This window comes from Ovis aries, chromosome 2, assembly GCF_016772045.2.
Source record: "Ovis aries strain OAR_USU_Benz2616 breed Rambouillet chromosome 2, ARS-UI_Ramb_v3.0, whole genome shotgun sequence".
Classification (NCBI taxonomy): domain Eukaryota; kingdom Metazoa; phylum Chordata; class Mammalia; order Artiodactyla; family Bovidae; genus Ovis; species Ovis aries.
The window spans coordinates 238,704,754-238,728,243 of record NC_056055.1 but is presented as its reverse complement, the minus strand read 5'-3'; the positions used below and the strand labels follow the sequence as shown (position 1 = coordinate 238,728,243).

Sequence of the window (23,490 nt, the reverse complement as noted above, 5' to 3'; positions counted from 1 at the left end):
GGGACTTTCCTGGGGGTCTAGTGGTTAAGACTCCATGCTTCCACTGCAGGGGGCATGGGTTTAATCCACGATTGCATACTAAGATTCCACAAGCTACATGGCATGGCAAAAAAAAAATCTCAACTTTACTTCAAATTCAGATTACATATGATCAGTGAGATTTAAAAGTTGAAAGTAAAGCTAGTATGAACATTTCACATTAGGCAGGGGACCATTAGTTTCAAAACAACCTCAATGGTTGGCTTCTTGGGCCTCTAGAGTTCTATCATATTAAAAATGGCCTTTCGTGATAGAGCCTTGACTTGACTCAAAGACAGGATAGGTTTTACAAGACTGCAATTTGAAGCATCATTGGAGTCCAGAACGCACACACATGTGCACACACATACACACCCCGATCAGAGGCTTCATTAAAAGAAGGGGGTAGTAGTATAATGGACTGTCTTGTGGATGGTGTTAATGGCCTTAAATTCCTCATTGAAGACTGGTGTTTTGTTTTTTCCTCATCATACTAGTGTGTATGCATTGCTGGCCAGGGTGACATCATATCAGATTTCAGTCTGTAGCTATAGCTTTCCTTTGTTTCACTGCATAAGATTAAATAAATACTACATTTTACTTGACTGTTTAAACATCTTAAAACTTCATATTCAGGTTTCTTTTGATGATTATATATTTTGTTTTTCTTCTTTGATCTCTGAAAAGAACTTAAATGCTGTAAAGCAGATGGATCTGCCTGCTTCGTTTTGTCCATTTTGCCGCACCTTCAATCCCCACCCCATCCTTTCCCTTTTCAGTCCAGAGCTTAATAATCAAAGCGCTTGAGTAGCAAGAACCCTTAAGAATTATGTCTTAATAGTAAAAGAGAAAAGTGGCAGCAAAGGAGGGACATTCTCGGCTGGGGTGAAGCACTTTGGGGTGTGCTTGTTACTTCTAGATATAACCTCATAATGCATCCAGGGCCAGTAGCTTAATGTTTAACAATGACATCCACTTAGTTTTGCTTGATGATTTATTGTCATACTTACAACATACCCTAGCCAATCAAAAGGAGAAAAAGTAGATGGATGGTTGATTGCTTGGCTGAATGATTCATTAATTCATTTAATAAATTTTCTTAGACACATTACCCTAGCTGCCATGAAGGGGGAGAAAAAAACAATAAAATACAGTTTCAGCACTCAAAGAGATTAAAACTATTAATGCTACACAGAATGCATGAATGTTTTTATATAGATAAAAATAATTGTTATTGAAATTTCATGCCACATTTTTCAACTTGTACTTAAGGAAATTGTTAAAACAAAACTTGCTTTATAGCATTAACATTGCCTTTTCTATACCTGTGTTCTTTGGACACTTTAGAAGTGATGAGAGTTTTAAGGAGAGTTTGTCTTGTTGGTTTTGTCTTGAATCTAACAGGAAAAATTGGTGAACATGGCAAAATTGGAAAAACTAGGGGCTTCCTAAGTATGTTAGGTAGTATGGGTAGACAGTACATGGTGATAAAGTTTGTGCTTCTCATGAAATACTAGGACTGAAGTATTTTTGTTCTAGATTTGGTTTGAGGAGTAGTAGAAATGGTTCTTTCCCATGTAATCAACTTTTCTTTATTGTAGACCTTTCACTTATTTTCTAAGAAATCCCTTTAAAATTGATTTTGAAATATGAAACATTATTCTTGTTGGTGTCATACTGGAAAATATCGGAAATAAGCTGAGGGAATTAATTTTTGGTGTTTTTAAATTTAACATTGTCATTTTGGGCAATTGATATAACTCTTCTGTATCTGAATTTTACTTTTGTTAAAGTACTACCTCCTAAAGTTTTTCTAAGGTTAAAAATAAATGTTCTTATCTGACACCTAGGAGGTATTGTGTGAATTCAAAGTCTGTTTAGTAATGAAGATTACTTAGATATGAAGCCTAGCTTTGCCATTTTTTAGCTTTGAACTCCTTGGACAAGTTTACCCCTGGGTGACTCAGTTTCCTCAACTATTAAATGGGGATAATAAATGTTATCCTTCTTATAGGCTTGTCGTAAGAGTTAGACAAAACTCAGTGCTTAGAATAGTCCCTGGCATTATAATACATGCTCAATTAATGCTAGTTGTTATTCTGAGAGGATGGGGAGAAGGAATGCAAAGAAGTTGAACTTAATTTATCTTCCCTGAGTTTTAGCTTTCTTTTTCATCAAATCTTTTGTTAGAGATGTTCATATGTTCACCATTTTGTGTAGTATAATTTATGTTTTGATTTTTTTTTTTTTTGATGGAAACGTCTACTATCTGAGCAGCAGCAGTGAGCACAGCCAAAAAGCACAGAGGTCAGGAAGCCAGATGTGCTCAGGGGGTTGCTGTTTGTTCCCCACCCAGGGGTCAAACCCATGTCGCTTGCATCTCCTGCATTCCCAGGCAGATTCTCTACCACTAGCACCACCTGGGAAGCCCCATTTAGTGAAATGATCAGAAACCAGGGAACAGGAATGAAGGGGAGAAGAAGCAAAGACCAGAAATCGGCTTTGAGTGATTAGAAGCTGGTAGTGCTTCTTTCAGCCCACTCCAGTATTCTTGCCTGGTGAATCCCATGGACAGAGGAACCTGGCAGGCTACAGTCCACAGGGTCACATGACTGAAGCGACTTAGCAGGGCACGGCATGGCTACTTTAGTTCTTGTGTTTCTCTTAGGAACTAGAAGAAAAGCTGAGCTTTTTTAAAAAATGTTTTTTATACATCTAAAAGCAACAATAATGAAAAGATTGTGTTGCTGTGTCTATGGAAGTGAATTTATAATAACATGTAATGTATAACCAAGCTTGCAAGATAATCTCAATTATGTCTTTTTCTTTTCTGTTTGTCATGAAACTGTTCAGTGATTATTATATGTTCAGAACCTACAGGCCTGGCATGTTTCCCAACACAAATAATCCATAACCTGAAAGGGACACTTAGAGGCTAACCTAGTGAAAGATCTTACTTTTCCTTTTGACCCCTCCATTAAAAAATATATATTTATCGAATGCCTGCTGTGTCCTGAGAAGTATGTTACTTGCTGAGAATATATAGACAATTTCTGCTTTCAGAGAATGTAAGACAAATATGTGGATAATTATAACAAAAATGATTTATCCCTACCCCTGTATGTAGAAGTGTATACAAAGTGACTTTGAAGCACAAAGTGACTTTGAATTATGGTGCATAATTCAATCTAAAGTACAGAAAGGTAGATGTTCATGGAAGGCTTCCTAGAAGAAGTGGTACATAAGCTGAATTTGGTAGGAGTGGGAGTTAGCCAGATCAAGAAACAGATGGAAAGGACATTTTAGGCAGCTAGAACAGCAAATGCATGGGTAGGAAGACCTGGGCAAATATGTCATAGTTTAGGAATTCCACATGGTTTGGAACAGGGTTAACAACAGCAGCCATAGGAGAGCGGTGAGAGAAAAGCTTAGGTAGAAAGATGAGACGCTGGGGCAGCAACGTGGACGGACCTGGAGATTTTCATACTGAGGCAAGTAAGACAGAGAAAGACCAATATATAATCTAAAAGGAAAGGCATTGGGCCAGGCATCAGAGTATTGTTTATGAACTGTGAAGAACCCTATCAGATTTGTGTTTTTATAAAGGTCATGGTGGCACCGCTGTTGAGACTAGATCAGAATGGGATAAAACTGAGGCAGGTAAGAGGGAAATTATTAGTGTCCCAAACACACATAAAAGATGTCACTTTCGAACCCTGTGATCCACAAATTCTGCCAGACTGGGAAGATTTGTAAGATTTTTTTAAGGATATAGAAGATCTTTGGCCCAAGTGAATAAATCCCAGAAGAATCATTTTATCTTTTTTCTTTTTCATTCGATACAAATTAACACAGCAGATTTGGTTATCGGCAATTGGGTTTTAGGATAGGTGGTATTCTGAAGGCTCTTGGTGCCTAGGTCTGGGAACAAGGTGAAAATGAGTAAAGTACTTATAGATCCAACAACTAATTGGATCTTGTTTGATTTAGGGCTTTTTCAACAAAAGACATTATTTTATTTTTAGGATGAAAAACAATAATCAAATTTGCCTCTTGAAAGATTTTATTTGGTGACTTCATTTTTATAGACTTGGTAGTAGCCCTAATAAAGATTAGCTTTTCAGAAAGGTTAAACTAGGAAAGGTTAAACAAGAATCCAAAGTGGTTGTCTGAGGAGGCCTTACAAATAGCTGAGAAAAGAAGAGAAGTGAAAGGCCAAGAAGAAAGGGAGAGATATGCTCAACTGAATGCAGAGTTCCAGAGAATATCCAGGAGAGATAAGAAAGCCTTCCTAAGTGAACAATGCAAAGAAACAGAGGAGAACAAAAGAATGGGAAAGACTAGAGATCTCTTCAAGAAAATTAGAGATACCAAAGGAACATTTCATGCAAAGATGGGCACAACCAAGGAGAGAAATGACAAGGACCTAACAGAATCAGAAGAGATTGGCAAGAATACACAGAAGAATTGTACAAAAAAGGTCTTAATGACCCAGATAACCACAGTGGTGTGGTCACTCGCCTAGAGCCAGACATCCTGGAGTGTGAAGTCAAGTGGAACTTAGGAAGCATTACTACAAACAAAGCTAGTGCAGGTGATGGAATTCCAGTTGAGCTATTTCAAATCCTGAAAGATGATGCTGTGAAAGTGCTGCACTCAATATGCCAAAAAATTTGAAAAACTCAGCAGTGGCCACAGGACTGGAAAAGGTCAGTTTTCATTCCAATCCCAAAGAAAAGCAATGCCAAAGAATGCTCAAACTACCGCACAATTGCACTCATCTCACATGCTAGTAAAGTAATGCTCAAAATTCTCCAAGCCAGGCTTCAACAATACGTGAACCATGAACTTCCAGATGTTCAAGCTGGTTTTAGAAAAGGCAGAGGAACCAGAGATCAAATTGCTAACATCCACTGGATCATAGAAAAAGCAAGGGAATTCTAAAGAAAAACATCTGCTTCACTGACTGTGCAGAAGCCTTTGACTGTGTGGGTTACAACAAACTGTGGAAAATTCTTAAAGAGATGGGAATACCAGGCCACCTGACCTGTCTGCTGAGACACCTGTATGCAGGACAAGAAGCAGCAGTTAGAACTGGACATGGAACAACAGACTGGTTTGAAATTGGGAAAGGAGTGTGACAAGGCTATATATTGTCCCCCTGCTTATTTAACTTATATGCAGAATACATCGTGAGAAATGCCAGGCTAGATGAATCACAAGCTAGAATTAAGATTGCCAAGAAAAATATGAACAGACTCAGATATGCAGATGATACTGCTCTAAAGAGAGAAAGCAAAGAGGAACTAAAGAGCCTTTTGATGAGGGTGAAAAAGGAGAGTAAAAAAGTTGGCTTAAAATTCAACATTCAAAAAATGAAGATCATGGCATCCCGTCATATCAATTCATGGCAAATAGATGGGGGAGAAGTGGAAACTGGTGGATTTTGTTTTCTTGGGCTCCAGAATCACTGTGGACAGTGACTGCAGCCATGAAATTAAAAGACACTTACTCCTTGGGAGAAAAGCTATCCTAGAGAGTGTATTAAAAAGCAGAGAAATCACTTTGCTGACAAAGGTCCATATAGTCAAAGCTGTAGTTTTTCCAGTAGTCATGTATGGATTTGAGAGTTGGACCATAAAGAAGGCTGAGTGCTGAAAAACTGATGCTTTTGAAGTGTGGTGCTGAAGAATAACCTTGAAAGTCTCTTGGACAGCAAAGAGATCAAACCAGTCAATCCTAAAGGAAATCAACCCTGAATATTCATTGGAAGGACTGATGCTGAAGCTGAGGCTTCAGTAGTTTGGCCACCTGATGTGAAGAGCTGACTTACTGGAAAAGACCTTGATGCTGGGAAAGATCCAGAGCAGGAAGAAAAGGAGGCAACAGATGATGACATGGTTGGATGGCATCACCAACTCAATGAGCATGAGTTTGAGCAAATTGCAGAAGACAGTGAAGGATTAGGGAAGCCAGGCGTGCTGCAGTCCGTGGGGTCTGCAGGGAGTCAAACGTGACTTAGCAAGTTAACAACTACAAAACTAGGGTTGGTCTCATTGCTTTGTCTGATGAGGGAAGGGACAGTTTAGTTTGTTCCTACTTCCTCTGACTTCATGCATTGTTTCCCTAAAGTGTTAATATGTTTCACTGTTACTTTAAAAAAAATAAGATTTAGAAGCAAAGGTATGTGTAATCCAAAACACTTCTTCTCTTTGAATTTAGAAATTATAAATATAACCAATTTTTCCTCCAGTGCCTCACCTCCTAGGTTCTGTGGTTGTTAAAGTTTGAGAGTTTTGAGGGAAGAGAATGGTATAAAAGAGATGGATATCTCTTAACATAGAAAACAAATAAAGTACACTGAATTACTGGATGGAGCAAGTTTGATAGAAACACCATTTGTGTAGTCACCCTTGGTTCTTTTGTGGAATTACTGTTGACTCATGGTGTAACCAGGTGTTCATTACTCAGAATTTTTATTTAGTAGAAGATGAAGTATGTATTCTCCTGCACATGTACCGGAAAAGAATGTTTAAGGAGATTTCCTGTTGGAAATTTCTGAATAACTGTTACTAATGTTATAGCTATCATTAGGCATGAATTATATTTCCACTGGATATGTGGCTGAGTATTGGTAATTAGGTTTCTCTCTTACTGCCTTAAAATGAAACTGAAGGCCAAAGAAGTTAGAGTTATGAAAGAGAGAGAAGGAAGGAGAGAAGTGATACTGGCTCAGAGTCATCTCTCTGAGTCATCAGCAATGAATGCCACTTTACTGGAGAACATCCAGTGTGTCAAAAACCCTGTGATGGGCAGCTCCTTAATTTCTGACTGGTTAGTTTCTACACATCATTGATACCTCCAGGTTCCTTAGTGGAGGCCATTTGGGACTTAGTTTTTATGGATTTTATGTGGTTTTATGAAGTATTTTTGTCTTTAAGATGAGATTTCTCAATCACTTTCACTATAACTACATGAAAAAAGTACTATTTGGAGTAGAAAGAATATTAAATGGATGTTCAGTAAGATGGAGGTTGCTGATTTTCAAGCAATAGCAAATGGATATAATTCTACATAGATCTTTACACTGAGATAAAACCATCCTTCTTTAGGCTTTAAGTTGTTATTAATAGTCAAAGGCTTCACTTGTGTGTTACTAGGAAAGGAAACAGTAATTCAGCTGTTAAAGGAAGAGTATCAAAGACTGTGAGTATAAATAGCTCAGTAGTTTGTAACTGAATAAAAGGAAACTTTTTAAAACTGTCAATGTTTCTTCAGTGTATACTGCCTTTAGTACTTGATGTTTAGTAGTTGGTGGCATGGAAAATAGATACCACATGCTGATGAAATACTCTGTTTGGGTGTTAGTGGAAGACTTATAAGTGTGCTATAAAAATCCTTTGGGTTCACCCTGTCTGATAGAACTTTGTGCAGTGATAGAAATGTTCTAGATCTGCACTGGCCAGTGTGGTAGCCGTGTGTGAAATGTGGGTAATACAGTTGAGAAACTGAACTGCAAATTGTGTTTAATATAAATGTATTAATATTAATGTAGATAAATAATCATATGTAAGAGGGACTGCAGTGTTAGCACATCTTTTAAGTATTTGAGAACTGACCAGCCCATTTGATAACCCTTGCTTCACTGACCAGTCATTCAGTTCAGTTCAGTTCAGTTGCTTGGTCGTGTCCGACTCTTTGCAACCCCATGAACTGCAGCACGCCAGGCCTCCCTGTCCATCACCAACTCCCGGAGTTCACCCAAACCCATGTCCATTGAGTCGATGATGCCATCCAACCATCTCATCCTCTGTTGTCCCCTTCTCCTCCTGCCCCCAATCTTTCCCAGCGTCAGAGTCTTTTCAAATGAGTCAGTTCTTCACATCAGGTGGCCAGTGTATTGGAGTTTCAGCTTCAACATCAGTCCTTCCAATGAACACCCAGGACTGATCTCCTTTACGATGGACTGATTGGATCTCCTTGCAGTCCAAGGGACTCTCAAGAGTCTTCTCCAACACCACAGTTCAAAAGCATCAGTTCTTTGGTGCTCAGCTTTCTTTACAGTCCAACTCTCACATCCATACATGACCACTGGAAAAACCATAGCTGCAATTAATATTTATTTTTAGTACATTAATTGAAGAATGTGTTGCAAAGGTCTCTGTTTACATATCATCTTCCCAATGAGGCCCTTCTGCTTGCACTGTTTATAATTTATTCCCTCTCTCTCAGCCCGTCCTATTTCCTTTCCTGGAATAATTTTTTTTATAGCTGTTATCACCATCTAACACACTAGAAAGAAGGCATGGATTTTTCCCTCGTTATATCTAGTGCAGTGTTTCCAACACCTAGAACAATACCTAATACTTTAGAGGTGCTCAGGAAATATTTGTGGGATGAAGAAATGAGGCTTGTGGCTTCCCAATAATAATTCCCCAATTCATTAAGCACTTACTTTGTATTCTGTGGCAAGCATTGAGTTGAGTTAGCTATATTCAGTGCACCATGGCCACTGTTCTTTGTAATAAAACATTTCTTGGGACCGTTATTTGAAACAGAACACTGAATTGGTTAAGTCACTTTTAACTCTGCTGTAGAATTTCAGAACTCGAAGGAAGCTTGGCAATAATTTGATCCAAATACCTGATGTCACATAGTGGGTTAAAGTTTCATCAATGTCATTTTTATCCTCTTCTCATTTCCCTTTTTCCCTCATCCACACAACCTGTGAATCTTTTTGCTCAATTATTTTTTTCCACATCCGCTCATTTCCATTCAGCTAATTCTCATTTTCATCTAGGCTTACCTTTCCCGCTGACTCTACTGTGCTATGAAGACCTACCTAGTCTACCTAGGCAGAGAGAAACCCTTTGTCTTTCTTAACTGAAACTTTCTGTTCACTATAATTTTTATAACTAACTCCTCAAATCTAGAAACATCTTCTGACCACTAGGGCACCCTTAAGTACTTACTGTCTTTGAAAAAAAAAAAAAGCTTTAAGAGAAAACAAAGAATTTCAATAGCTCCCATTCCCTAGCCTGAGGTCTTTTGTTCCATGGATCTGAAAGCAGTCCTGCTGGCATAATTTCAGTTTCTTTTTCCCATAAACACAGTCCAACATACTGTAACATTACAGGCTTGTAAACATTACATTTCTTCACGTCATATATATAGCCTTGGTGATGTAGAAGCACGTCAGAACCTCTCCCATTTTATAAGAAACTGTGATGCTTAAATGTAAACATTGTGGGGTCATTGAAATATGTAAAGAATCTTAAGTGAGGCAAGAAGAAGCCAAATATATTAAGCACCTTCAATCATCAGACTATAATTTAGAAATTTCTCTTATTTAATCCTCACAAAAACTCTGCGTAATTATCTCTATATCGTATAAGTTGAGTAACTTGTTCAGAGTCTCTTAATCAGTAAATGGAAAAGCTGAAATTTTCCACAGTTACATATATGTAATTCCAAAACCTTGCTTTTCTCTCTGGTAAGCCATGCAGCCTTCTGGAAGTGGGGGCAGGCAAGGGACAACAGTTGCCATATTTGATGTAGAATAGGTGGCCGGGGTGTTCATTTTTTGCCTCCAATGAGTGAGCCACAGAAAGAAAGCAGTGTTACTGGGAGTCAAGGATGGCAGTACCCCTTAACTTTAGCCTATGTCTTTCAGCCTGTTCTTTCAGTTAGTTCACTTGAAGTAGATGTGCTTTCTGCGTGAGCCTAGCAGTTGTGATTATATGAGGATCTATGTAAACATTACCTGACACGTTTGTCTTCTTTGAAAGTTGTTACCACTTGCAAAGCAGTAAATTCTCAAAAACCATCCTAAGATGCCATTTTCCTTCCCCATGGAATTGAGAGTTTCATAGCAATTCTCAAGATTGTTTAGAATGATGGATTAGTCTGTGGTCTTTATGTTTATTTCATACTACATCTGTGATACTTTTCACCTTAACTGCCTTTTGTTACTATGGGGTTGGCCAAAAAGTTCCTTTGGTTTTAAGGTGAAACTAAAAGACACATTTCTCATTTTCACCAAGAACTTTATTGAACAACATGTTCACCATTTTGTTCCACTGCCTTCTACTATTTTTCAGGCAACCTTATAATTCCATCTTCTCAAAACTTTTTGTCTTTCTGAGCAAAGAACTTTTCTAGGTGCCTTTTACAGTCTTCCAGGGAACTGAAATTTTTTCCATTTAGAGAATTTTGTAAAGATTGATATAAATGGATGTCCGAAGGTGCAGTGTCTAGATAAATCAGAACTTCCCAGCTAAGCTGTAACAATTTTTGCCTAGTCATCAAAGAAACATGGTCTTGTGTTATTCTGATGGAAGATTGTGCGTTTTCTGTTGATTTAATTCCAGATGCTTTTCATCGAGTGCTACTTTCATTTGATCTGATTGGGAGCAGTACTTGTCGTAGTTAATTGTTTGGTCTTCCGGAAGGAGCTCATAATAGAGGACTCCCTGTCAATCTCATTATATACGCAGCATCACCTTCTTTGGAAAAAGACCAGCCTTCAGTGTGGGTGATGGTGGTTCATTTCACTTGCCTCACAATCTCTTCCATTCTACGTTATTGTGCAGTGTTCACTTTTCATCACCCCTCCTCATTTGTTTTAAAAAGGGAACATTTTCATTACATTTAAGTGGATAATCACATGCCAAAATACAATCAAGAAGGTTTTTTTTTGTTTGTTTAACTTCTGTGGAACCCAAATGTCAAATTGATTGACATAATCAAGCTGGTGCAAATGACTTTTCAGTGCTTGATTTGGATAGTTTGAGTATGTCAGGTATCCTTCACCTGGTATAGCATTAATTGTTCTCAAGTCACATCTCAGTTTGATTGCTGACAACTTCAACTCGTCTACCTGACCTTGGAACATTGTCCAAGTAGAAATCTCCAGCACAAAACTTCCCAAACCACTTTTGACACATTCAGTCAGTCACAGCACTTTCTACATACACTGCATAAATCTCTTTTTGCATTTCAGTTACATTTTTACCTTTCTTGAAATAATAAAGTGTAATATGTTAAAATATTGTTTTTTATTCCATTTTTAATATTAAAATGGCTACACAAAAATTCACCAATTCTGATTTTTTTTAATGCATACTGATTTAACAGCTGTCACAGTGCAAGCCAACAAAATTGTTTCCAATGAAGTTAAAGACAATTGAGTGCTACTAGAGCCATCTCGGAGAAGGCAATGGCACCCCTACTCCAGTACTCTTGCCTGGAAAATCCCATGGACGGAGGAGCCTGGTGGGCTGCAGTCCATGGGGTCGCTAGGAGTCGGACAGGACTGAGCGACTTCACTTCCACTTTTCACTTTCATGCATTGGAGAAGGAAATGGCAGCCCACTCCAGTGTACTTGCCTGGAGAATCCCAGGGACCGGGGAGCCTGGTGGGCTGCCGTCTATGGGGTCACACAGAGTCGGACACGACTGAAGCGAATTAGCAGCAGCAGCAGCAGAGCCATCGTATGGAAAAGACCTAATGAACTTTTCATTCAATGAGCAAAGCTTAAAGTTGAGGAATGCTGTTTCTTCCATTGTACTGAAGATTAATAAATACTTTTTGCATGTCTACTGTGCACTAAGTTGTGCCAGGCATTGAGGGTTTCAGTATAAATACATCATGGTTCCTGCTCAGTAGAGAAGTCTGAAGATCATTGCAGTTTGTTTTTTGTGGTAGTTGTTGTTCAGTTGCTAAGTTGTTTCTCATTCTTTGCAACCTCATGGACTGCAGCATACCAGGCTTCCCTGTCCTTCACTACCTCCTGGAATTTGCTCAAACTATGTCCATTGAGTTGGTGAAACCATCCAGCCATCTCATCCTCTGTCAACCCCTTTTCCTCCTGCCCTCAGTCTTTACCAGCATCAGGATCTTTTCCAGTGAGTCAGCTCTTCAGGTCAGGTGGCCAGAGTATTGGAGCTTTAGCTTCAGCATCAGTCCTTCCAGTGAATATTCAGGGTTGATTTCCTTTAGGATTGACTGGTTTGATCTCCTTGCTATCCAAGGGACTCAAGAGTCTTCTTCAGCACCACACTTAGAAAGCATCAATTCTTTGGCACTCAGCCTTCTTTATGGTCCAACTCTCACATCCATACATGACAACTGGGAAAACCATAGTTTTGACTATACAGACCTTTGTTGGCAAATTTAGGGTGATATACCTGGCATGATCAGTCGTAGTTGGCTCTTTACTCTTCCAGTGTTATCTCTTACTGCCTTGATATTTTTCTCACCTCTGTTACTTCTATGACTGACTCAGATTTTAGAAGTCACTTAATTCACGATATTTTCTCTGTTCACTGAGGAGAAATTAGATACCTCCACATCCACTAGTATGGGTTTGTGTAGCACCTAGGTACTTATCATGCTCTATTGTAGATCCTATTTCTTTGAACTGTAAGCACCTTAAGGACAAAAAACTATTGTTTTTAGTTCCAACACATTGCTGGGCACATAATCAGTGATCAGTAAGTCTTTGTTTGAATTCTGCTTGAGTAACTAAGAAAAGGCTTGTAATAGTGGAAGCAACATTTGAACCAATTCTTAAAGGATGAGTAGGGGCTCCCTAGGTGGATAAGGAAAAGAAATTCCAAACCAAGGGAGAGGTTTATACAAATAGATGAGACAATGAAACAAGTTTACAAGTAACTCGCAGAGCTTTCTAATTTCCACTTGGAATTTGAGATATAGGTTATTGTAGGATGTTATCTCCTGTTCAGACTGATGTTTGAAGCTGAAACTCCAATACTTTGGCCACCTGATGTGAAGAGCTGACTCATTTGAAAAGACCCTGATGGTGGGAAAGATTGAAGGCGAGAGAAGGGGACGACAGAGGATGAGGTGGTTGGATGGAATCATCGACCCAGTGGACATAGGTTTGGGTAAACTCCTGCAGCTGGTGATGGACAGGGAGGCCTGGCGTGCTGCAGTCCATGGGGTCTCGAAGAGTTGGACATGACTGAGCAACTGAACTGAACTGATGTCCTGTTCAGAGCCAGCCAGAGTAGATAGAATTAGGTGGTGGAATAAGAATAGAAAGCTGCTCCCTCCCTCAATTATATATCCAGAAGTTGAAAATTAGTCTTTCATTTGAATATGTGTCTGTTTGAGCTGTTAATTTCTCTCCGTGAACCTTTCCCAGAGGAAAGTGATTTTCTTCCCAGTCTCTCACTAAAGTTCCTTCTTGAGACATCTCAAACTTAAGAAAGTGGTATACTGAATTAAGCTGAGGGAAATGTGATTGAAATAGTGAAAAGCTCACTCTCCTAGGTAATCGAATTTATATGGAAGCATTACACCTTTTTGATTGATCTTGTAAACTGTTGAAAATATAAAGCATGTTGTCACATTATTGTCTGATGTGCTGGCCAGCAGGAATTGAACCTGTTGTAAACGTCACTAAAGGTTTTGAGTGCTCACCCTTGTTTGCTTAGAAACAGTTCTTCAATAAAGTGAGACTGGTTAGAGGGCTTCAGTTTCTCTGTAAATCTAAGCTGTGGGGTTTCCGAGGTGGCTCAGTGGTAAAGAATCTGCCTGACAATGCAGGAGACACAGGTTCTATTTCTGGATCAGGAAGATTCCCTGGAGGAGGAAATGGCAGCCCACTCCAGTATTCTTGCCTGGGAAATCTCATGGGCAGAGGAACTGAGGGCGACAGTCCATGGGATTGCAAAGAGTTGGATACGACTGAGTGACAGCGCGCACACACTCAAATCTAAACTGTAGCTGAGATTCCTTTGTGTACTAAACTTCATAAGGCCTCTTTTGCTCTTTCCCTAAGTAAAATTGGAAGAGATTCACAAATTTAAGTCAACAACCTGTCCCATTCCTTGAGGCAATAATCTGTGGAAGAAAAGTATTCTAAAAGTATCTTATTAAGTAAGTAAGTGTTAGTCGCTCAGTCGTAGCCGACTCTTTGCAACCCCATGGACTGCAGCCCACCAGGCTCCTCTGTCCATGAAAATTTTCCATGCAAGGATACTTGAATGGGTTGCTATTTCCTTCTCCAGGAGATCTTCCCAATGCAGGGATCGAACCCAGGTCTCCTGCACTGCAGGCAGATTCTTTACCAACTGACCTACAAGAGAAGCTTATTAGGTGACTCTTAAGAGCAAGTTGTCTACTTCTACAAAGTTGAAGTGAGAGTTGCCTTTGTATTTCTAAAATATAACGCATGGAAAGCTAGAATGAACTCAAGGCCTTATTGTTAAGTTTTAAAGCCATCAGGGGGCCAATATCTTCCCCTTTCCCCACTTGTCTACTTTTGTTGTTACAGAGTAAATATTGAAGACTCTCTAGCTCTCTAGGGATTAAGACTTTGCTTTCCAATGCAAGGGGTACAGGTTTGATCCCTGGTCAGGGAGCTGGGATCCCACATGCCTCACCACCACAAAACCAAAGCGTAAAATCAATATTGTAACAAATTCAATAAAGACTTTAAAAAGGGTCCACATTAAAAAAAAAAAAAAACCTTAACATAAATATTGATTGTTAGAATGAAACTGAGACATGCTGGTTAGGGAACATTTGTTGGTTTGGTACATCAGTTCAGTACAGTCGCTCAGTTGTGTTCGACTCTTTGCAACATCACAGACTGCAGCAGGCCAGGCTTCCCTGTGCATCACCAACTCCCGGAGCTTGCTCAAACTCGTGTCCAGTGAGTCAGTGATGCCATCCAACCATCTCATCCTCTGTTGTCCCCTTCTCCTCCTGCCTTCAACCTTTCCTAGCATCAGGGTCTTTTCCAGTAAGTCAGTTCTTCCCATCAGGTGGCCAAAGTACTGGAGTATCAGCTTGGGCATCAGTCCTACCAATGAATATTCAGGGTTTATTTCCTTTAGGATGGACTGGTTTGATCTCCTTGCTGTCCAAGGGACTCTCAAGAGTCTTCTCCAACACCACATTTCAAAAACATCATTTCTTTGGTACTCGGCTTTCTTTATGGTCCAACTCTCATATCCATACATGACTACTGGAAAAACCATACCATACCTTTGACTAGACAGACCTTTGTTGGCAAAGTAATGTCTCTGCTTTTTAATATGCTGTCTAGGTTTTTCATAGCTTTTCTCCCAAGGAGCAAGCGTCTTTTACTTTCATGGCTGCAGTCACCATCCATAGTGATTTTGGAGCCCAAGAAAATAAAGTCTGTCACTGCTTCCATTGTTTCCCCATCTATTTGCCATGAAGTGATGGGAGCAGATGCCATCATCTTTGCTTTTTGAATGTTGAGTTTTAAGCCAACTTTTTCACTCTCCTTTCACTTTCATCAGTAGATTCTTTAGTTCCTCTTTGCTTTCTGCCTTAAGGGTGGTGTCATCTGCATATCTGAAGTTATTGATATTTCTGCTGGCAATCTTGATTCCAGCTTGTGCTTCATCCAGCCCGGCATTTTGCATGATGTACTCTACATATAAGTTAAATAAGCAGGGTGACAATATACAGCTTTGACATACTCCTTTCCCAGTCTGGTTTGGTACATAGGTGACAGAATTAGAATTTCTGAGAGATTTGTGATTGTTGTAGAGTATGGATTTCCCTGGGAAATGACTCTATCTTTAGGAAATAAATATATCTTTAGCCATTTTTACAAGAACCAAAGTGAGTCCTGGAGTTAGAATCAGGAGACTTGGGTTTTAGTGCTGTCTCTGAGCAAAGCATTTATTTTTATTTTATTTTATTTTATTTATTTTTTTTTTTTGAGCAAAGCATTTAACTTCTTGAACCTTCAGTCTTTCTTTTATAGAGAGTAGGAGATTGAGCCAGATGATCACTAAGATTCTTTATTTAATCTTTTGTTTATTGTGCATGCATGCTCAGTCACTCAGTCATGTCTGACTCTTGGCGACCCCGTGGAATGTAGCCCTCCAGTCTCCTCTGTCCATGGGGTTATCCCCACAAGAATACTGGAGTGGGTTGCCATTTCCTCCTCTAGGAGATCTTCCCAATCCAGGAATCAAATCCGAGTCTCCTGAAGCTCCGGCACTGGCAGGCAGATTCTTGATCTCTGAGCCACCTTGGAGGCCTTGGATTTATTACTATTTTCAAATACCCAAGATTAGCAGTGAGCCAAGTCAAGCTGGGCATTTAAATTTGGCAGATGGTAAACAGTAGCCATATGAGATAAGGATCCTTAAATCTATCTGTTCTACTCTTTTTTAAAAAAATTATTTTTGGCTATGCTGGGTTTTTGTTGCTGCATACAGGATTTCTCTAGTTGAGGTGGGCAAGGGCTACTCTTCCTGAGGTGTGTAGGCTCCTCACTGCAGCGGCTTCTCTTGTGGAGCCCTAGAGCACAAATTTAGTATTTGCAGCCTGCGGGCTTTGTTGCTCTGTGGCATGTGAGATCTTCCCTGACCCAGGGATTGAGCCCATGTCCCCTGCATTGCCAGGTAGATTCTTAATCACTGGGCCATTTAGAAACTCCCTGTCTGTTCTGTTCTTGTATGGTTCTGTCAGCATGAACTAGATTCTGTAGTAGTTTCCAGGCTCTGTGTATGTGTGTGTGTGTGTTTAATGTGCTTGTTTTGAACTAATTCATGATAGTCCACACGTCTGGGCTGTTCCATCTGCTTAATGTTTCTGTGCACCAACCCTGATTGTGTTCAGACTTCCTCCTTGGCCTGCTTCTTCCAGTTTGCTCTCTGGATTCATGGTACAGAAATGTCATCGTCTTCCGTTTCTGACTAACTTTTTGGTAATGGTTGGGTTTTCGGGCCTAAGCTCTCCTTTTTTGACTTTTTTTTTCACTGTAACAACAATGATGAGTATTGCTTGCATTTACTGAGAGCTTCCCATGAGCCAGACACATTATAAAGTGCTTTATTTCTGTTTGTGTCATTTAATCCTTACTACTGCCTTGTACTGCTAAGTATTGTTATGCCCACTTTACAGATTAGGTAACTGAGGCCCAGGAAGATGAAGTAACTTGCCTAGTGTTCACACCCTGTAATAGAGCTGGAATTAAAATGGTAGTCTGCCTCCAAAGTTCATCTTCTTAAACTATATACTGTGTTTTCTTCATGATGATGATAACTATGATATGTTGAGTGTCTACTAGGTGCTGGGGAATGTCTTTCCCACCTTTTCCTTCTGCATTTTCCAGTAGTCAGAGGTGCTATTGCACATGGTGTTCTTTTAGGCTAGTAAATGTAAGGGCCAGCTTTGAAGGTATTTGACATTTCTTAGGTTGGAGCATTCTTTCAATGTAAAATTTCAATGTATTTTTCCTTTAATTCTTCCCAATTTTAAAGGTCAATATCATATTTTTTTTACTACTATTACTAACAACTAGTTTTTGTCCAAGTGTACACATTTTTTTCTTACTGATGCCTTAGCATTGTCATTTTCTTATTCCTTGGTGGTGGTTTAGTCACTGAGTTGTGTCCAACTCTTGCAACCCCAGGGACTGTAGTCTGCCAGACTCCTCTGTTCATGGGATTCTCCAGGCAAGAATACTGGAGTGGGTTGTCATATCCTTCTCCAGGAGATCTTCTCTAACCCAGGAATCAAACCCAGGTCTCCTGCATTGCAGGCAGATTCTTTTACCAATTGAGCTATGAGGGCAGCCTCTTATTCCTTACCTTTGCTGTTTAATCAAGAGCAGATAATAGAGGGAATTTCTTGAAGGTCCAGTGGTTAAGACACCACATTTCCACCACGGGGGCATAGGTTCAATCCCTGGTGGGGGGACTAAGATCCTCATGCTAGGAAGCATGGCCACAAAATTAAAAAAAAACAACAACAGATAATAGCGATAAGATAATGGGGAAAGAAGAGCAGTGCTAATGAAAGGCAAAGGGAAAAATCCAAATACTAGAAATCTTCCTGGAATCTGAGTTTGCAGAACAAAGATTTAAGCTAAAAGCTCATTTTCAGGGGTAGCTGTCTTTTGTTAAAGGAATATTAGGGCTTTGACAAACACAGGATTTGACCTCACTAGCTTTAGTATTCTTATCTGATAATAAGATAAATAATATATTCTTCACAATTCCTATTTAGTTGTGGTGATAATTAAAGGATATAGACAGGTAAAGCTCCTTAATATAGTGCTCAAAATTATTCAGTTCAGTCACTCAGTCATGTCCGACTCTTTGTGACCCCATGAATCGCAGCACGCCAGGCCTCCCTGTCCATCACCAACTTCCAGAGTTTACTCAAACTCATATCCATCGAGTCAGTGATGCCATCCAGCCATCTCATCCTCTGTCGTCCCCTTCTCCTCCACCTTCAATCCCTCCCAGCATCAGAGTCTTTTCCAGTGAGTCAGCTCTTTGCATGAGGTGGTCAAAGTACTGGAGTTTCAGCTTTAGCATCATTCCTTCCAAAAGAAATCCCAGGGCTGATCTCCTTTAGAATGGACTGGTTGGATCTCCTTGCAGTCCAAGGGACTCGCAAGAGTCTTCACCAACACCACAGTTCAAAAGCATCGATTCTTTGGCGCTCAGCTTTCTTCGCAATCCAACTCTCACACCCATACATGACCACTGGAAAAACCATAGTCTTGACTAGATGGACCTTTGTTGGCAAAGTAATGTCTCTGCTTTTTAATATGCTATCTAGATTGGTCATAACTTTCCTTCCAAGGAGTAAGCGTCTTTTAATTTCATGGCTGCAGTCACCATCTGCAGTGATTTTGGAGCCCCAAAAAATAAAGACACTGACGCTGTTTCCACTGTTTCCCCATCTATTTCCCATGAAGTGATGGGACCAGATGCCATGATCTTCGTTTTCTGAATGTTGAGCTTTTAAGCCAACTTTTTGACTCTCCTCTTTCACTTTCATCAAGAGGCTTTTAGTTCCTCTTCACTTTCTGCCATAAGGGTGGTGTCATCTGCATATCTGAGGTTATTGATATTTCTCCCAGCAATCTTGATTCCTCAATATTATTATTGAATTTAAACAGGAAGAAAAGTACTACAAGTTGTTGTTGTTGTTCAGTTGCTAAGTCATGTCTGACTCTTTTGTGACCCCATGAACTTTAAGCCCTCCAGGCTCCTCTGTCCTGGGATTCCCTAGGCAAGAATACTGGAGTGAGTTGCCTTCTCCAAGAGATCTTCTCAACCCAGAGATCAAACCCACATCTTCTGCATTGACAGGTGGATTCTTCACCATTGAGTCACTAGGGAAACCTGAAGTATTACATAATATCTTACAAATGTTTATTTCAGTTTTACTATTTTAGTGAGCCAGATTTTCGGATATATTTCTTTTTATTTTTAGAAAAAGTCTATTTAGTTCTAAAATATTATCTCTAATGTTATTAATTCCCAGTACGCAAATCTCATTCTGCTCTGAGTGTGCTCTCACAGATAGGAGATACAGTTTTAGGGCAAGCAGTGAAGAGTCAGAATGGTCTGATTTTGAGGCAAGCCTGTCTAGAACATACCTTTGAACGGACTTCTGCTCCCATCAGCCTGCTTATGCATAACCCTGATGTTTTTTGTGTGATTAAATTAAAATTAAATTGAAGTCTTTGGTAGTCTCGCTTCGTGACTGGGAGTCTGGAAAGTTGTAACCCAGCTCAGTGTCAGAAAAAGTAGGTGTGGACTTTCAGGGCTGTGCCTCTCAGCAACTAGAATGTTGGCAGTCTCCTCCCCTTCCTGCCCTGGAGCTCTTCACAGTGTGCACTCTGGAATGACAGGCATTCCTGTGTGAAGAGAGCCAGGGTGAAGACATATTTGTGAGAACCACCAGTGCCTGGTCCGGGCGGGATACAGGGAAACAGAAACTCCCGTAGATTAACTGACCTGGTGCCGTGTTCTGATGTCTGGCGGTGACACTGAGAGAGGAGTGCACGACCCCTCCTTATGTGGATTTATCATTTAAGAAAAGTTTGCTTTGGTCCGGGACAATTTGCTGTTGTGAGACACTTCAGACAACATAATCATGGGGCAAGCTGACATCTCCAGACCGGTAAATCCAGATGGAGTTGGTGAGTAATAGAAGGCAATAAAACAAACTCTTGACAGAGGCAAGGCAGGTTTACAGGTGAAGTTGAATATTTTATAGGAATTTGAGTGTGAGGATTTTGATGTTTTTAACTTTAGGATGTTTAATCACTTTGTGAAGAATAAATGAAGAAAAATATGTTAATTTTTCATTCAGTTATATTAATTTACAACTCATAGTTTTGTTTTACTTGATCCTTTTGGACTTTTAAGATAATATTGCTAGGAAACCATCTGTTAATTTCTTACCCTTGCAGAAAATAAGTGCTATAAGAACTCATGGTTGTTTAGAAATCAGTGGTATTTTACTGCTGTTTTACAGGACTTGAACTGTTGATATATACAGTGGTATAGAACTAGAGTTGTTGACTTCTGTAAACAGGACATGTTTTGTTTTGGTTTGATTTGTTTTTCTGGCCATGGCATGAGGGATCTTAGTTCCCGAACCAGTTCCACTGTGCCCCCTACAGTGGAAGCACAGAATCCTAATCACTGGACTGCTGGGGAATTCCCAACAGGACCATTTTTAAGATTTAAGTTAATGTTTGAGACTCAGTTGTACATTTTCCAGATAAGTCTCAAGCTTCTTCCATTGTGCTGGTGTTTCCGTTTCTCATAAGGCAACACTTGGTATAAATATTTCTGAAGTCAGTGCTATGCATTTGAAGTGTTATTGTCTCAGAAATAGCTGGAGACCAGGCTGATCATTGTAAGTGTAGCCAGAGTTACAAAGAATGTAAGTGAAATGGAAGTTCACTGTCACTGAGACTCGTTTTCCTAACATTGTGCAGTTTTGTATAAGATGAAGATGGAAAGGTGAAAAAAATAGATTTAAGTGGATATTCATTAAAGGGTTGTTAACTATAAACAGAGTGGGGGAAAACCTGTGAATCATTTCTTGACATTATACTTTTTTAAAAAAAGGTTTATACCTTCTTATACCTTCTCTTTGATTTATGAAGCACCATAAAATATGTTCAGTCCCAGGCTACTTTTTTTTCCCCCAGAAATAAAAAATGTTAGTGACTTTAAAGAAAGCCATGAAGTGTGGGAACACAGGTAACACTCGCAAATATGTCTTGTGATTTAATGTAATTTCATTTCTAGAGGTGTGTTTTCCCCTAAGAACTTGCCAGATGAAATTCCTACAAAATAATTTTCATGTTTTATTGAAACTTGGGTACATCAGTTGCAAAGTAAGTGATTCAGCCACAGATTTTTAGAACTGAGATCAGAACTTGACTGACTTTACTTTGATCACCAGGGCTGAATCCATATCAATTCAGTAGCTCACTTTTTTTTCTTAGTGAAATATTTTATAGGTAGAAAAGGGTATAGAGGAAAATATAAAAGACCCTCTGGGGCTTCTACTTATCTTAAGAGATAAAATTAAAAATGGAGATATTTCCCCCATCCCCTCTCTCTATGCCCACATTCCCTTATGATAGCATTTTGCTTCTTTGCTCCCAGAGGTAACCACTCTCCAGAATTTAGTCAATTCCCTTTTGGGCCACTAAATTTTCCTGTGGTTTCTACTACAAAGATAGTTCTTTGTTAATAAGTCAGGATGTAAATCATGCTAGGCATTTATCTATGAGATGGAAATGAAAGGTCTTTGAAAAGCAAGATGGGTAAGCAGGTACTACTTACTAATGAGTGGTGATATTTATGCAGAATGCTCATTTAACATCTAATACTAGACAAAAAATTTCATCTCAGTAGATAAAATTCATAATCTTTTCTGCCTATAAAAAAAGTAGGACTCATCATTCATCAGTTTTTCTGCCTACCAACAACCCTAATAAAAGATTTCTGAAGTAGGGATTTCCCTGGTGGCCTAGTGGCTACGGTTCTGAGTTTTCACTGCTATGATCTGGGTTTAATCCCTGGTTCTTGAACTGAGATCCTATAAGACGCACAGTGCGGCTGGAAAAAAAAAAAAAAAAAGACCTATGAAGAAGAAATAGCGATCACTCGGGTACCTAACTAAGGCTTTTATATTCTGAGTTTAATTTTTGGATTTTATTTCCTATTATCTATGTAATTCAAAGGTAACGATAAGCTATTTTCATGGACAGACTTAATTTTATCATTTATAATTCTATCATTTAGAATTCAGGATGTATTCTATTTGAGCAAATCAGGACCAGGTCTTGAAGGCTCAACATTGATGACTTTGAGGAGTATACCATTACTATAAAGTCTTTTACCAAACAGTTTCTTCATGAAATTTTAAAAGCATTTCAATGGGTAGGTGTCTGGTAAGAATATTTTACCAGAATCTTTGGAAAGATAAATGTAGAAAGTAAATTAAGAGCTAAGTCATTTGTTCAAAGTTCTCGGCCTGTAAGACAGTAGTTAGTTTTAAGCTTCAAACTTGATGGTACTGGGTTTGGCAAGCCAAATGATGCAAAAATAAACAGATGAATGTATTGATATCTTATTATTTTCAAGGCACTGTGAATGTGGCAGACTCTATGGGTATAATTCCTGTCTGTGCCTTTAAGAAGTTTACTTTCTAGTTAAGAATTTATAATATTGGGCTTCCCTGGTGGCTCATTGGTAAAGAATCTGCCTGCCGATGCAGGAAACACAGCTTCAATCCCTGATCCAGGAAGACCCCACATTCCGTGGAGCAACTAAGCCCATGCACCACAACTGTTGAGCCTGCGCTGTAGAGCCCAGGAGCAGCAGTTTCTGAAGCTCGAGCGCCTAGAGCCCCCATGCTCCCCAGCAAGAAAAGCCACCACAATGAGAAGCCCAAGTACCTCAAGTACCACAGCTAGAGTGGGCCCTGCTTGCTGCAATGGGAGAAAAGCCTGCGCAGCAACAAAGACCCAGCACAGCCAAAAACAAACAAACAAGTAAATCTTAAAAGAATGCAGAATATTAAAAGTAAAAGCTTTACATATTTTAAAATTTGTCTAAGACATATTCCATTTTTTAAAGTTGTTAGCCACCCATGGCTTATAATGGAAGTATCGAGGTGTTAACCAAGAAGAGTCTGCTTTCAAATAAATAACTTTGCAGGAGAACTCACATGCAAATTTATGAGATGTTATGTAAAAACAAGTATTTTTACTGTAGGTTCTCTCTAACAACAGGTGAGCCAGTAGAGAATTTGAATTCTTACTCTGCAGTGTAAGAATTTATGCTGTGATGTCCATTCAAGGAAATAGTTTTCCTCAGCAGTTCATATTAAAAAAAAAATCCTAAAATGAAATATATCTATAGGAGAGGTCTGTAGGTTTACTGAGATAGGGGCTTTCCTGGCAGTCCAGTGGTTAAGACTCCATGCTCCCACTGCAGGGTAGGCGTGGATTCGATCACTGGTTAAGGAACTAAGATCCTGTGAGCCATGCTCTGTGGCCAAAAATAAAAATTACTGAGATAAAACTTTCAAATAATACTCTGTAATTCTCAATCAATGTAAAAGCTATTTCTGTGTTCACTGGAATCCTTTACTATGTTATCATATTAAAATAAACAGCTAAT

The 23,490-nt window shown here is 39.3% G+C and overlaps 1 protein-coding gene across 13 annotated transcripts in view; it reads left to right on the top strand.

The window, feature by feature from the left end:
* The window catches only part of PHACTR4 (phosphatase and actin regulator 4), a 105,422-nt gene that overhangs the window by 36,466 nt on the left and 45,466 nt on the right, over positions 1-23,490 (top strand). The window contains exon 1 of one of the 13 annotated variants that reach the window (XM_042245067.1): positions 19,686-19,979. The exons of the other annotated variants lie outside the window; for them this stretch is intronic. Coding sequence (XP_042101001.1) covers positions 19,934-19,979 — 46 coding nt within the window. The 5' untranslated portion in view covers positions 19,686-19,933. Of the gene's footprint in view, positions 1-19,685; positions 19,980-23,490 lie in introns of those variants that run through there. 13 annotated transcript variants of the gene reach the window in all.